At 36.5% G+C, this 15,591-nt stretch overlaps 1 protein-coding gene across 1 annotated transcript in view; it reads left to right on the top strand.

The window, feature by feature from the left end:
* Positions 1-8,668: 8,668 nt before the first annotated feature.
* The window catches only part of LOC105061302 (AT-hook motif nuclear-localized protein 10), a gene marked incomplete at its 5' end in the record, with an annotated part of 41,805 nt that continues 34,882 nt past the window's right edge, over positions 8,669-15,591 (top strand). Inside the window, 1 exon segment of the mRNA XM_073261902.1 lies at positions 8,669-8,721. Within this exon segment, the coding sequence (XP_073118003.1) occupies positions 8,669-8,721 (53 nt within the window).

The raw sequence follows: 15,591 nt of genomic DNA, 5'->3' as shown, positions 1-15,591 counted from the left end.
GTCCAAAAATCGACCTCCAAAGATCAACCCTCCAAAAGTGAACTCCTGAAAGTCGAACTCTTAAAGGACAACCTCCCAAAGCCAAGCTCCTGGAAGCCAAAGTGAGGTGATTTAAGAATGCCAACCAATGAAAGCCGACTAGAGGCAAATCGACTAAAACAGGGTAATACAAATCTAATCATCTATCATTTTTACTTCAAAGCTCAACTTAACTTGAAAATCGAAAGGCCCAGTTAGAGCCGGTCTGATGAATTCTTTCATCTTTTGTATGCAGATTCATAACTAAAGACCTCGGCGGCTAAGAAGCGAGGGTTAACCTATAAGGATCCCTGAAGGCTACTCACTTTTCAGTGAGCCAACGGCCTGTGAAAATCTTAGTTATGTGGAAAGTGGGGGTTAACCTATAAAGACCTCCAACACTCACCGATCCAATCGACACGGGCAAAAGATTTCGATGACTAAAAAGTGGGGGCTAACTTATAAGGATCTTCCAAGGCCGTTCGCTTTCAGTGAACCAACGTCCATGAAGATCTTAGTCATATGAAAAGCGAAGACTAATCTAAAAGGATCTTCGGAGGGCTAATTTATAAGGATCCTTTGTCCACCGACTTTGGTAACAAACGTGGGCTAACATACAAGACCCTCGAAGGCCCCTCGCTTTTCAGCGAGCAGAGTCGATGAAGACCTCGATGACTAAGAAGTTGCAAACATCGGGATGATGTGACCCTTTGCCTCACCAAAAGCTATAGACATGTCATCTCGGCTAGGACGATGCTCTTGGCATATCTTCGGCAATCCTAAAGTACTCCCTTCGTCCGATCCAATTCTGACTCGGACTTGGAAGTAGGGAGGCTTATGTTGGAGGGTGATTTCGTACTGGTCGAAGACGTGAGACAGATGAAGACACGAAGGTACCTTAGGTTCGGCTTCAGCTTGATGCTAGCAAATCCAATAAGGCACTTAAGCTGATTTTATTTGGCAAAGCGGAAAAGATTGACCTTCAGCCCCCATGCAAATCTTCAAATCTTGAGAATAAATAATGACAAGCGGAAAAGGAAGAAATAACCAATAAATCTCTCCATATGAGGGAAGGATAACGATCGAATCTTGTCTGATAAGTCAAGGCTAACCGCCTGATTCTCCATCATTCTCATGACTTTTCAGTATCTGCCTATAAATAAGGACCCACAAGGGATCTCCAAGGTATGAAAAATCTCTCCCAACACGCTCACTCCTTCCCTTTATTGTCCAGAATTCTGACTTGAGCATCGGAGGTTCCCCACTGGAGTCAACTTCGGTTGAGGACTTCTTGTAGGTCCTGCTGTTGCCAATTTGCCATCGCTGCCCAACTCTAGTCAATTCGACCTCGAGACGAAATTCTACCGCAACACCACGTAAATTTATTTCTACGTTGTTTGATGTCAAAAATTTATATTCATTAAATTAAAAAAATTTAGGAAACTAGGATCATTGCATTGTGCGCATACAGACAAATCTATTTAAACTTTGAAAATTTTTCCTTAAAGGCATTGATTTAAGGACTATTGCATAATAATGCCTTGTTGGACTTTTTCTTGTCTGGATGATTGCACTCTACATAGAATCAAGCCTAACAATTAGAAAAGATATGGATAATTGTAAAAAAAATGAGGAAGAGTTGAAGGAAACAATGCTAGCGGGTGGTGATGTTTGGTGATCTAGGTTAGTCTGTTTTGGTAATCCAATCGGTCAAATCACAAAATGAGTCATAGCAGGATAATGATATACAACAAGAGAATGCTGATGATGGGGTTCAGTGGTGCCCAATGGGAGTTGGGGTGGGGACTGACAGGCTGAGCGGACACGAGTAGTTTAGGACTTATTTACTAGGATTGACCATGAACATAACGGACCCTCTGTTGGTCTACAATTGTAGGAGTGAGAAAGAGAGAAGAGAGGAAGAGACAAGAGGGAGAGAAGAGAGAAGATGAGAGAGAAAAAGAGAGAAGAGATAAAAATTAGTGGTTTGTGTGCTGATGGTGGGGTGGTTCCAACCATTGGCAAAGCACCCATGTTTAGCTCCTATGAGTATTAGTAGTGAGTGTCAGACAGTCGACCATTTATGGTGATGGTGAGTGACGGCAAACAACTGACAAAAATGGAAGAGCAAGGGAAGAGAGGGAAACAGAGCTCGGCATTGAATCGAGCATCAGCTCGCTCATCAACAACTGGGGGTTTCGATGTCGGTTGTACACTGTCGAGGAGTGATAGCAGGAGAGAGGACACTAGTGGCCGACTTCAAAAACAAAGGAAATGATACGTGAATAACGAATAGAAGAGGGATGTCTGTGGTGAAATCCAAGCTTTTCTGGTGAGTTGTTGGTTTGTGGTGATGGCACAAAGAAGGGATGCAAAGGGAAGAGTGCTTAGAAGGGGCAAAGGTTTTGATTACCTTGCTTGCCTTCGGCAAGATTTAGTGATGGCCATAGCAATGGTTGCAGATGGCACAAAAACCAGAGAAAGAGTGAGAAGAAGAAGAAGAAAAAGGATCCAGGGTGCAGGTCTTATAGGGGATTGGTGGCTTCTTTTTCTGAATGGTGACTCAGTTGCACTTTGACTCAATGAATTATATGATGTTGCAATACTTAATCTTTATGGTCCACAATTTGTATAGGGTGCTCCTTGTATGACAAGTCCTCTCTAAGACATAAGGGTTTGAGCTTTACAACATGCCTAGTCTGGCACATACTTCTTTAACATGGAAACATGAAAGATATCATGTATTCCATCTAATGAAGGTGACAAAGCAACTGTATAAGCTATCTAACTAATTCTTTTTGATATCTCAAATCGGCCAATAGACCTAGGACTCAACTTACCTCAGATTTTTAACGTTACAATTTCCTTTGTAGGAGACACTTTAAGAAATACATGATCACCTACTTGAAACTCAGGGTCCAGTCTCCTCACATCTGTGTAGCTCTTTTATTTGCTTTGAGCTGCATGAAGTTGCTCTATGAGTAATTGAAATTTCTCCACTATTTGTTGTACAAGCTTTGCTCCAAATAATCCTATCTCACCAACATCATCCCAATAGATGAGTGATTGACATTTCTTACATATGATGCTTCATAAGGTGCCATCTGGATGTTAGTTAATTAGTGAATCTACTTAAGTTAGATGCTCATCCCATTAGCCTTTCATATCAAGAACACAAGCCCTCAATCTATCTTCTAAGATTTGTATAGTCCTTTCTAATTGACCATCAATTTGTGGGTGGAAAGCAGCATTGAAGTTCAGCTTACTTCCTAACAAACTATTCTAAAATTGCGATACAAATCTAGTGCCTCTATCTAATGCAATGGTCACAAGAATTCTGTTTTGCCTCACTTTTTTTTTTTTTATAATCGAGCTAGCTTTTCTAGACTAAAGCCAACTTTAGAAAGTGTCCAAGTTTCTTTGCCAATTTCTTTACCAATTTGTTTCCAGGTTTCTTTGCAGTTTTCTTAGCTTGACCAAACATGAGAAGATTCTCATTTTTTGCTTCTTTCATTTCCCTCCACCAATTAACTTGTCCTTTCATTCATTTTCTTTTCACCACCAAATAGAGCCTTAAGAAGCACAGAAGTTGAAAAATCTATATCTTGTCTAAATTTAGATCATTTTTTAAGAATATTGGTCATTTTAAATCAAGTACATTGAAAATAATAATGATTTGTGGCGACCAAAGTTGATCACATTGTTATGATTAAAGATTTCAGGTACCCAAATGAGATCATTGGTGATCTGATCATCAATGATCTAAGATCACTGTGTTTAGTAGGCCATGGTCTAGTGATTAAAATCCTCGAATATCCACAAGTAATCGGTTTGGTATTCTATGGGAATCAAAATCACTGATTATATAATACCAAAATTGCCCATTATATATTTCATAAAAACATATTTATTAATCATATATAATATATTATAAATAAAATATTACTATATTTATTAATATATTAATAATTAATAAATTCTATAAAATATATTTATTAGTCCTATAAATTATTAATCTTATAAAAATATATTAATTGTTATTATAGAATTAATATTTTTATTTATGCTTATAATATATTATTTATTAATAAGAATAATTATTTTGATTAGAAAAATAAGGCAAATTGAAGTAATATATTAAATATTTTATTATATAAAGATAAAGTATAATAAGATGTTTTTACTCTAATTTAAAATTATCATCGAGTCATAATAGGGAGTGGTACTTTATTCCTTGACATTGTTTCCTGAAATGAAGAAAGAATCAATATTTTAAAAAATCCTCAAGAGACCACATGCACAGGGGCGGAGCCATGTTTTGGCTTGGGGGTTCAATTGAACCCCCAAGTTTTGGTACAATACTCTTAGGGATATGTAAATATTATCTAGAAAATTTTGTATATATATATTTTTGAACCCTCGTAAAGCAAGGAATCTTAGTGGTTTTAACCCCCACCCTCCATCCCTCACATCCTAGGTTCGAATTCTTTCTTTCACTTTTTTTTTCTTTTTTCTCTCTTCACTTTCTCTCTCATGAAATGCTAAACTCGGCCCAACCCCCTCTTTTTTCTCTTTTGCAGCCATGAGTCTGCGACCCTCCTTTATTTATTTATTTATTTTAATTTATATATTGAACCTTCAGGATGAAAATCTTGGCTACGCCACTGCACATGCAATGCTAATGTAACCATAATGGAATATGATTCTGTGGCCTACTCCAATTTATTACATGATGATTATGCATCTAAGGTTTATATAGTTTTGATTTGCTGCTTGGTTTTCACATTTTCATGGGACAAGGGGGGAGTCTTCATAGCAGAGAAACCATCATAAGCTTGTCACACAAAGTTAACTTGTTAAATAAAGATTGCATATCTTATCCTATGTTTGGACTGATGAATACACAAACTGACATTATGCACAACCTACAAGAAATTTTCTTCAGATTAGAAATATCAAAATTCTTTGGAGCTTAAGGCCGTTCAATCATTGTATAGAAAGGGCTTCTTGGTGCATGAGGCTCTTGCCACTGTGGGGTCTTTATATGAGTCTCTTACCACTGTGGGGTCTGGAGAGGGTCAGATTTATGTAGCCTTAAATCCACACATGGAGAGGCTTTTCCGTGTTTCAAACTCGTGATAGTAAGGTCATAATGGAGCAACCTTACCATTGCAACAAGGATTGCCCTCTCATGCAATTGTTCCTTGCCCTCTCATGCAATTGTGGAAATCATGATGTGATTTTTCTTTGCATTAAAAGATTTAATGCTTAAATGGAATTTTGTTCCGATTGATAATATTTAAAAACTTTGTAGCTTAAGGTCATGTAGTCATGGTGATCATGATGTAATTTTTCCTTGCATTAAAGATTTAGTGACGGAATCTTGGATGATAAGAAGGAGAATTATGAAGAACAATGAAATGGAGATTAACAATGCCACAATCTCTTCCATAAAATCAGGTCAGGTTTCCTGAGTTTGAGCCATTGTCAATCATGACTTGATGGACTACTTTGTCATCATTTGTACTGTGGATAACCCTTTAGAATTGAGGAAAGGTCCAACTTGTAGCATATTTCTGGGAGAAGGTGATGCTATTCCTTGTTTAGTTGCTCCACAAACCATGGTGTATACTATATACGCTCCAAAAGTATTTAAATAATTAAGCTAGGTTTGCATCCATTACTTTTATTTTACGTAGCCTAGATTCTTGTTTATACCTAGCCTAAATCCTTGCTTTGCTCTGCAGACTTGTTCCCATCTTATGGGCAGAGCACCTCTTTTGTCCCAGCTTCCCATCCATGGTGATGCATGGGAGCCAGGCTACATATTAACTTTGCTAAGGAGTAAGGACAGAAAGAATCATCTCATAGCAATGAATGATAGATGGAAATGTACTGATATATAATTTCACCTACTCTTTATTCTGTCTTAATATTTCCACATTTTTCTATTTCAATATGTCTGTGAAAGAGAATTCCCTGTATTTCTTGGAAGATCTTTCAACAAAGTTGAAGCTTGTATAGCCCAATACTTCAACCATGCAACCTCTCCTCCAGGTTGCAGCAAGTTCTTTCAAAATTAAGCTAACCATTTTTCTAGCTCTTGAATTTCTCATTAATCTGTTAAAAGGCCTTCTATCTTCAATGCCAAACACTAGAACATCATCAGCAAATATCAGATGGCTAAACTTATATTCTCTCTTGTCACTTATGGTGGAAAATCTCCATTGAATTGTGCAAGCTCAAAGAAAGTTGGTACTCTGCATCCCTGATTGCAGTAAATAAGTAAGTGAGATACAATCACCTGGCCTCATTTATTAGTAAAGATCATCAGCCCTTCTAATAAAATACATTTATAAAGATGGCAGACCAATACATTCAAAAGTGCAAGTAAATTTACCAATACAACAATTCATTTCTTCCTCTATTTTTCTTTAACTGTGTAATAAGCCTTCTTGATTCCCCTGTTAAGCAAACTTGGACCCTCATCTTTTCTTCAACTTTCGAAGAATTTAATTGACTAAGAGGATAGTGTTGCAGATAGGCTTTTGACAAACGCTTAATTAACTTAAGGTGAAAATATCTATTATCTACTACTAAAAAGAAGTTAAAAGGGTGTGCTGGCAGCTATGATCTCCTCTCTCAATAGAATGGGCAGGATCTTTGCCTCTTTCTTTCTTCTTGAAAAGGAGAGTGTGTAGCTTAGAAGTGACTGACTTTGTATTTGGTCTTTGTGACTACTGCAATGGTGTATGGTCCAAACTTACCATAACATTGTTGTTTAATTTCTTTTTGTATCAAAGCTAAAGGTACAGCAGTACAGCTAATTCGCTTACGAAACTTCTGTGGTTCAAAATAAATTGAACTTTTTGACAAAGGCTTACCACAAACGACCAATTAAGAACACATCTGGACTAGGTGCTTTCAGAATATTGCCTCCATAACTGCATCCTCTATTTACTGCACAGAAACATGGTTTTCGCTACTAGATTTCTTATTCATCAGTGAGCAGTCACTTTTGGTTGCATCCTGATTGGTCTTCCTCCTTTTCAAGATCAGACTTCAAATGTTGGAGTGGTCCATAAGTATATTCCTTTTTAATTTGGTGTGGATCTAAAGTCCTCAACTTGCATCTCTTCCAAACCATCTTATCATGTTTTGATTTATGCAGATCTTTTTTAAAAACAGCACAAAAAACATTGGAAGTTCCGACCAGCCTTGGCTCCCATTACTAGGGATAATTCAAATGTTTTTTGATTTATGCAGATCTTTAAAAACAGCATAAATAACATTCCAAATTGAGGTCTCCCATTACTTGGGCTTTCGTTCGGTCTTGTTTTGCAAGCATTAGTTCTACTAGTTTCTCTGTCTTTACAAATGCCTTGGCTCCCTTTTTTGGGCTAAAAATCTGGTTATGATCTGAATTTTGCTTGTATTTTAAAGATGTTTCATGCTCCTCTCAAGACTCAACACAATATGCATTATTACTAGAATTTATTAGGGCCTCTTATAGTCCTCACTTCTCAGCTTTTCCTTGGGAGAGGGAAAAGCTGGAATTCTATTTTCTTTCATAGGTAGCTTTTTGTGCCTCATACACAACTTTGAAAAAATTTGGATTACTTCCGCTGCATATCAATCTGGAAAAGGGTCTAACCATTTAGCATCTATCAGAACTTTGCATAACCTTTTCTGGGATTCTGATTCTGGGATGTTGGTTGCAAACTCTTAGGTGTGAGCCAATTACTTTGGTTCTAAGATATTGTAACATCTGTATGAAATGCTTGAGTAAATTATAATTAGACAAGTAACTAGGTTTCAGCCATTCTTCTCCTCAAAACTTCTTTTGTGATTGCATTTCCAATTGCAATTCATTCTTGATGGAAGTATTTCTGAAAATCTAAATGCTTTCCGAAAGTAAACTTCATAAGCATTCATATTAGCCATGCAGACATTATTTATTATGTGCTTTTTTGAGTTTGCTAGTTCCGAAAGAAGATTTTGGGCTCCATATGATGATTACTTGGTCTTTCCTTTTGCATTGCATATGTAAAAAGTTAGCATTTGATGAAAACATTTACAACTTAGATATTGAGATATCGATTAGTATGCATGAACTTGAATAATAATACAAATTAGGCCTTTTCTCATTGATTCCTTGACTCATGCATTTGTTCATGAAATAAAAATTATGTTAAACAGCAACATAATAGCAGATTCTGTATGGAAGAATGTCTCATCATATTAGTAGCATGGCACACAGAATGCATAGACAAAAATTGTTGCACCGATTTAGTTCTATTTATAGAAGGAGACAATTTATTGAAACAATATAATAATGCTTTATAAAGAATGATTAGATTTTAAGCAATACTTGTTTTTTCTGATGGAGTTGGAAAAAGTAGTTGTTAAGCAAATATTGGTTCCATATGCTTTTGTATCCATACATGTGTTTGAATGATTGGCCTGTTATGACATGGCACAATACATATGTTCCAGACAAAATGATAAGGGCATGCTGAAGAATGCATTTGGCTACACTTTTGCGAGATGAATTGATATAAACACAAATACTATTAAACAAATATGTATCTGTACGAGTACATACACACCCACATACATATATACATATATGTTTTCATGTTTTATGCAGGTAATGTTGGACAAGGATTTACACCACATGTCATTACAATTGCAGCTGGAGAGGTGCGCTATATTACTCACTCTCAAACATTTGAAATGCCTAAATGAAAACATACGATTATATAAGTACATATTTGTTGTTGTAAGCACACTGCAAAGTATTATTTGCAATTGTGGAATAGTTTTTTCAGCCATTTGAGGATACATCCATTTTCATATCTTTTCAAATAAAGTAAAAAAGAAGAATATTTTAATGCATATAATGTTCAAATATGTTGGGTAGATACCATGAGCATGAAACATTTGATAATACAGAGTTGTCCTTTTTTCTTTTTCTCCATGGTATCAAGGTCTGCTCAACCACATATGCTTCTCATCATGATAAACGAGATCTTCATTGTATGAGGGACAGGGAGGTTCCACTGCAATATTTGTAGTATTTGACAATCAAGGAGGGTGAAATTAAGGATAATGTTTTGATATTTCTAATCAAGCAACTGTTGTTGTCATAGAAGCCAAGTTGGCCGACATATATAACCTTTTTAGTGGCATAGTTTTGTAATTGAATAAAATAAATCAGATTAATTTTCATTCATGTAGAGTCATGTGTCCATAAATCATCCAAAGAATTAATAAGATGATGACACATTTCTCAAGAGTTAAGAATTTGAGGTATGTGTCATTGATGATTAATTTTTAAATGCTTTCGATCGATGGATCATCACGAGGACGGTGATTTATCCAGTAAGATTGATGCACGGATCGCTTTTCTTTGGATAGACGAGTCTATAGTGTGAGGATACTAGAGTGAGAGTGCAATAATTGTTAGATAATAATGGTATCAAGCATGACCAACACGAGTAGTCACATGGATGTCTATCCACTCGTCAGTGACATACTTGATGCTGCAGTGGTATGAATAGTCTTTAGACTTGCGGTGCCTTGGTTGCTCATAGTGGGATTGCTGTAGTTTGATTGCACATAAACATGGTTCTTAGTTATATGGATCTTTGTAATGGCGTTGGTTGCAGTAGGTTCATTGTAGGAGTAAGATGCGCATCTAGATGGGATCTATCGACTTTGATAGATAAGGAGTAGTCCTATGTTATTCATGAGATTAAGTTCAGAAGACCATGGCCATGGCAGAGTGAATGATGGAAAAGGATTTCCATAGGATTTCACTTATGAACTCAAGTCGATTGAATATTACATATGATAAGCGATGAGGTTTGACGAGTTATCCATGACCTCCGTTTTATCGGAACTCACAATAGAAGGATCGAATCACATGGTAACTGCATCTAGAGGTTCAATATTCTATTCTGCTGGATTGTCACTATATACTGCTTGGTGTCACTGATGGATTGTGAGACTCATCGAGCGTCGTTTTGATGATCGATGATCTTTGATGGGCAGACTTGAAATTGTTCCAACCCATTGAAAGGAGTTTTGATGATATTATAATGGGAATCACAGTATATTTCACTACCAGACAGAATAGAATTTATGGGGTCACATACAAAAGAGGTCTTTGTCCGATCAGATGGTTGATCTGTGATTATGAATCACAGAAGGATCTAATTATCAATATAATTGATGATTGATTTGATGCAATTATTGTAATTATCAAACTTACTAAGTGTTAATGAGTCGTAAGAGGATTAATTAGCAATTGGATTGCTAATTGGCTCAATTTGATTGAGCAATGGGGCTGAAATCAAGTATAATTGAATTGAATTCAATTTAAATTGATTAGGGTTTGATTAGATCAAGCCTAATTGGATTATAAGATAATCCAATTGCAAGAGACATCAATTTTCTATTTGATTAGGACTTGAGTGCACCTAATTTCTAATTGGATTAGGATTTAATTGAGTTTCTAGTTAGACTAGGATTTCTCTCTAATTGGGTGCAACCAAATCCTATTTGATTTTGGACTTGATTAGGATTTTGACCAAAGACCAAGAGAGAGCTCAGTTGGATTGGGACTCTCTCTCTCCCTTGTGCCAACTAACCCCACACGCCCCATATTATTTATGCTGCCTCTTCTTATGCTTTAGTGTGAGATATCTCATGCTAAAAGAGAAAGAGTCCACGCCCAAGCCTCCCTCACGCCTCACTTTTGGATAAAGAGAAGGCTAGGGTTTTGAATTTGATTCTAACCCAAGAACTTATCTTGGACGCCAATAAGGGAGTGTGTGTGCTCCTCTTTGTTTGCGTGAAGGGCATCATGCTAAAAAGCCATGCCCCTAAGCCCTCTTACATGCCATATAATTTGGAGGCATCCAAGAGTTGGACGCCCCCCCCCCAAATCCTCTCTTAAGCACTATCTAACGGCAATAAAGGGCCCTTTTTATGCATGGGTTTAGAGGTGGTTTTTAATGTGAAAAATCTGATGAGAGATCAGATTTTGGGCATGAGGAAAAGGAGAGGAAGAGTTCCTCTTAGGCATGGAAGAAAAGAAGAAAAGTTCTTCTTAGGCATGAGAGAAAAGAAGAGTTCTTTTCTTAAGCATGATAGATCTCTAGCGTAGAGATCTTACGTGTGAATTCCAGGAAGAAAAAAAGTCTTCTTATTCTTCATCCTCTTCTTCCTCTACAGCATCATTTCTGAGAGAGTCTGAGAGATTGATGGAGATCAGCAATGTCAACCATCAGGCGGCAGCTTCTGTAAGGGTGCTAGCACCCTGATGAAGCAACGGATCTCTGATCGGATTCAAGGGCCTTATGTGGGTACCCATAAAAATCGGACGCATGTGCGACTGATCAAAAAATCTTAGAGTATTGATCTATTCTAGATCTATTTTTATTTTTCAGAATTTAATTTCAGTATGTGAACGCTCTGATCATGTGTAGATTAGATCTATATATAGCATGCATGATAGATTAAAAGGATTTTAATCTATATCTGAAATTTCTACTGCGATTTTTAAATTTCTACATGTCTATCCCGGAAGTTAGACTTCTTTTAAGCAGTATTAGAGCCACGGATTAGTTTCACAGGCATGTTATTAAGATCTGAAAATCAGATTTGATAAATTAGATTAGATTTAATTTAAATACATGTGATGTATTAAATCTTGTTGATACATGAGATGTATGAAATCTGTTTATGCATATGTGATATGTGCAATGTAGATTAAATTTTTAGTAGCCTAGTACTCATCGAGATTCATACTAAAGGCCGTCCCGTCATAGAGGATTATGGTGGAAGGGGTGCTTGTATGAATCAAGAAGAAGAACCGCAAAAAGAAAGAATTTACTTTTGTGTAAAATCCTAGATCCAAAACCATTTAGGATTTAACCTTAATTGAAAAGGTGTTTTCATGTTTAGATCTAATCTTTGATAAATATATGTGATATATTTGATCATGGTTAGATCAGGTTTTATGCTTAAGTATGAGATACATAGATTGTTAGTTTAGATTTGAAAATTGTTTTGATATCTAAACTATCTCATGTTCATAACGCACTTAATTAAAGATCTAAAATTATGAATTAAAGATTTGAAATTAAGTATCAAGGAGCTGAAATTAAGATTTAAAATCTAAAATTGAGAATTTAAGATCTTAATCTTAAGCGTAAAACATGAGGGTTTGGGTTTGGATAGTTCAATTAGGTTAATAATTTGATTACTTTTGGATAATCGATTAGTACATAGTGGGGTTCAATCAAGATGAGCGGTTGACCCAACCCAATCAAGAGTTGATTAGGATTAGCTTAAGAGTGCTCGAGATCAATCCAATAGTTGTAGATTGGTCACATCGATTAACAACCACATATTGGATCGATCAACTTAAAGATTTGATTTGACTCAGTGGCTTGAGCACGAGTTACACAAGCTAACCTATTCGAAATTGATTGATCTATTGGTGTCTAAAGAAAGTGGTTTGGTTCGACCAAAAGAGAGGTGGTTATTTAATTGATTCTGTTCACTGATTTGACTAATTTATTGGTGTCTAAAAAATGCAACGGGGGGATCTCCACCGATCTTACACTTTTCTAGTTAATTGGTTGATTAGTCTTGATGTGATTGCTTGGTGATTCGAGTTAGCCCACGCCTTAGGATTAATCATAACGGTTATGACTAATTAGGATTAAAGAGACCTAAATTAAAATCTCCTCGTTAATATTAAGTCGGGGGACTTCCATCATTGTAGAGTGTCGTGTCCTCTCCGATGTTGATTGTTCTCGGCTGGATATAGTGGTTCAGTTGCATCAGGGGAGAAGCAACCACTCTATTGGCATGAGATGCTGTGCGGTGGAGATGGGGTTGGACCCAAGATCTGTCAGGTGAGGATCCAATGACGGCTTTATTCACATTCAATGGTGGGTATGACTTAACTAAGAAATGAGATCAAGATCTGTCAGGTGAGGTCTCAGGACTTAGAGATCAAGTCCGCTGTAATTTGCTTGAGAAGTATTGGACAGTTGTCCACTTATTGATTGACACATTCACCAAGATTTGTCAGATGAGATGGTGTGGCAATTGGTGGGACCGCAGTACCCACTAGGAACCCTAACTCGTGAAGGGGTTCTCATTTTTCTGTATGAGTGTAAGGATTCGCAGAAATAATTGGAAGGTAGTTTTTTTTAAATAAAATTTCTAAAACAAACTAAATAAATCAATTACAAAAATCTAATTAAAATCTTCTTCTCTGCTAGGAAATATCTCCCTTCAACCCTATTTTCGTTTTTAGAAAACGATCGACTAACCAAACCAAATTATAAGGATTGGCTCAGGAACTTGAAAGTTGTTTTGAGTTTCAGAAGCTTAGCTATGTTAAAAATCAGAAACTCTAGTGTTACCAAACCGTCCAACCGCTGACCAATGGGAAGCGTTGGAAAATCGGATGGATGATTGTAACAAGGTCAAGTGTAACAAATTGGTGTCTAAGTCAAATGAGTTATAATGCCAGGTCATATAGACTGCTTGGGCTATGTTGCTCTCCTACAAGGGTTGTATAGTAAGAAGAGCCGATCTGTACATTATGGAGTGTTTGAGAGGCTTATCGACGCTAAGATAAATGAAAGGCAGTCTGTCCATGAGTATTGTTTGATAATGATCAAGGACATAGATGAGCTTGAGAAGCTCGACATGACCATCCATTAGGAATTGCAGGTGAATTTGATCCAGTAATCTCTTACAAGTTCGTATGGACAGTTTATAGTAAACTACTATATGAACAAGAATGATTGCACCCTGATCGAGTTATTAAACGTGTTGGTGACCACTAAAGAAACCTTGAAGAGTTCAAAGGGCATGATTCTCATTGTGGAGCGAAAAAATTGTCCTGAATACCTGAAAACCTTAAAAGAAAAAACGAAAGGGACATACCTTGAGAAGGTATGTTAGATCTGCTCGATAGTTTTCATAAAGATTACAGTACCATTTATTTTGGAAATAAAATGGACATGGCTTTATGATTAACAGTTTCCATAATTTACATATTGATATGATTGTATCCGAGCAGTAAGTGAGTGCCGTTGGGTCTGAGAGATTCAGTGATGAGATAAACCCCAAATATATGTGGAACCTTAGGCTAGGTCATGAAAGAGAAGAAAGGATTAACAGATTGGAGAGAGGTGGGCCTTTGGGCTCGATGACTATCGAGTCATATTCAGTCTGAGTCTTGTCTTTAAGAAAAGATGATCAAGCCATCCTTTGTAGGATATAGAGAAAGGATCATTGAGATACTTGTCCTGGTGCACACTGATGTGTGTGGCACATTTGATGTGGCAGCCAGAGAAGGTAATCTCTACTTAATTACCCTTACCGTTGATTGTCTATGGTATAGGTATATGTATGAGATATACATTTTTGAAGTCTTTGATTCAGATATGAAGTAGAGAAGCAAACCAGAAAAATCCTAAAGATATTTCGATCAGATCGAAAAAAATAATACTTAAGAATTTCTTGATTATCTAAAAAAATGGCATAGTTCATAATAGACTCCACCTGGAATGTCTCAACTCAACAGATTTTCAGAATGAAGAAGTTGGACCCTATTGGATATGGTTCGATCTATAATGAGCTTTACTGACCTTTTCGTTATTCATTTAAAGGACATGCTTCGCTTACCACTAATTACTTAGTAAATTGAGTTTTCTCTAAATCCATTCTTATCATACTATATGAGATATAACATGATAAGAAACTGAGTCTTGATCATCGTAAGATTCGGAGATGTCCGGCCATGTTAAGCAACAGTAGGTGGACAAGTTAGAGGTTAGGTCTATGAGAGCTCGTAGGGTATCCAAAAGAGTTTTGGGATACTAATTTTGCTTTTCAGAAGATTACAATACGATTGTGACCCGACACTGTCTTTCTGGAAAACAATCTATTCATGATGAAAACAGTGGGAGGCAATTATAGCTCGAAGAGAAGTCTCTTAAGAGCAACAACGAGTCATAGAGTCTATACAACCCATCGAGCCAGTAGATGGTGTACCTCATCCATCTCGTAGATCTAGTTGAATCTCCTATCATTCTGAAAGGTATATGGATATGTTTACAAAGGATGTAGAGGAAATGTTCCTTATAGGATATAGGAAAATGGAGATGATCCCTAAAACTATTACGAGATGGTGTCATCGTTTCAATGATGCGATCAAAATGTTTGATTTCATCAAGGATGAAGAGGAACCATGAGTCTTTAAGAAGTCAGTGGGAGTGTTTGATATCTTCGTATTGTACGTGGATGACATCCTTTTAATTGAGAATATTGTTCCAATGATGACCTTGGTTAAAGTTTGGTTGTTAAAGGAATTCTCCATGAAAGACCTAGAAGAAGCATCTTGCATTCTGAAAATAAAGATATATAGAGATAAATCTAAGAGGATGCTTCTTCTCTCACAGAAAATGTACAAAAAGAAAGTGCTGAAGGGATTCAGCATGAAGAATTCTAAAAGAGAAATTATATCCTTTAGGCGTG

The sequence above is a fragment of the Elaeis guineensis genome, chromosome 1 (genome assembly GCF_000442705.2).
Source record: "Elaeis guineensis isolate ETL-2024a chromosome 1, EG11, whole genome shotgun sequence".
NCBI classification, from domain to species: domain Eukaryota; kingdom Viridiplantae; phylum Streptophyta; class Magnoliopsida; order Arecales; family Arecaceae; genus Elaeis; species Elaeis guineensis.
Note: the sequence above shows the minus strand (reverse complement) of the source record. Positions and strands in the feature narration are given on the sequence as shown.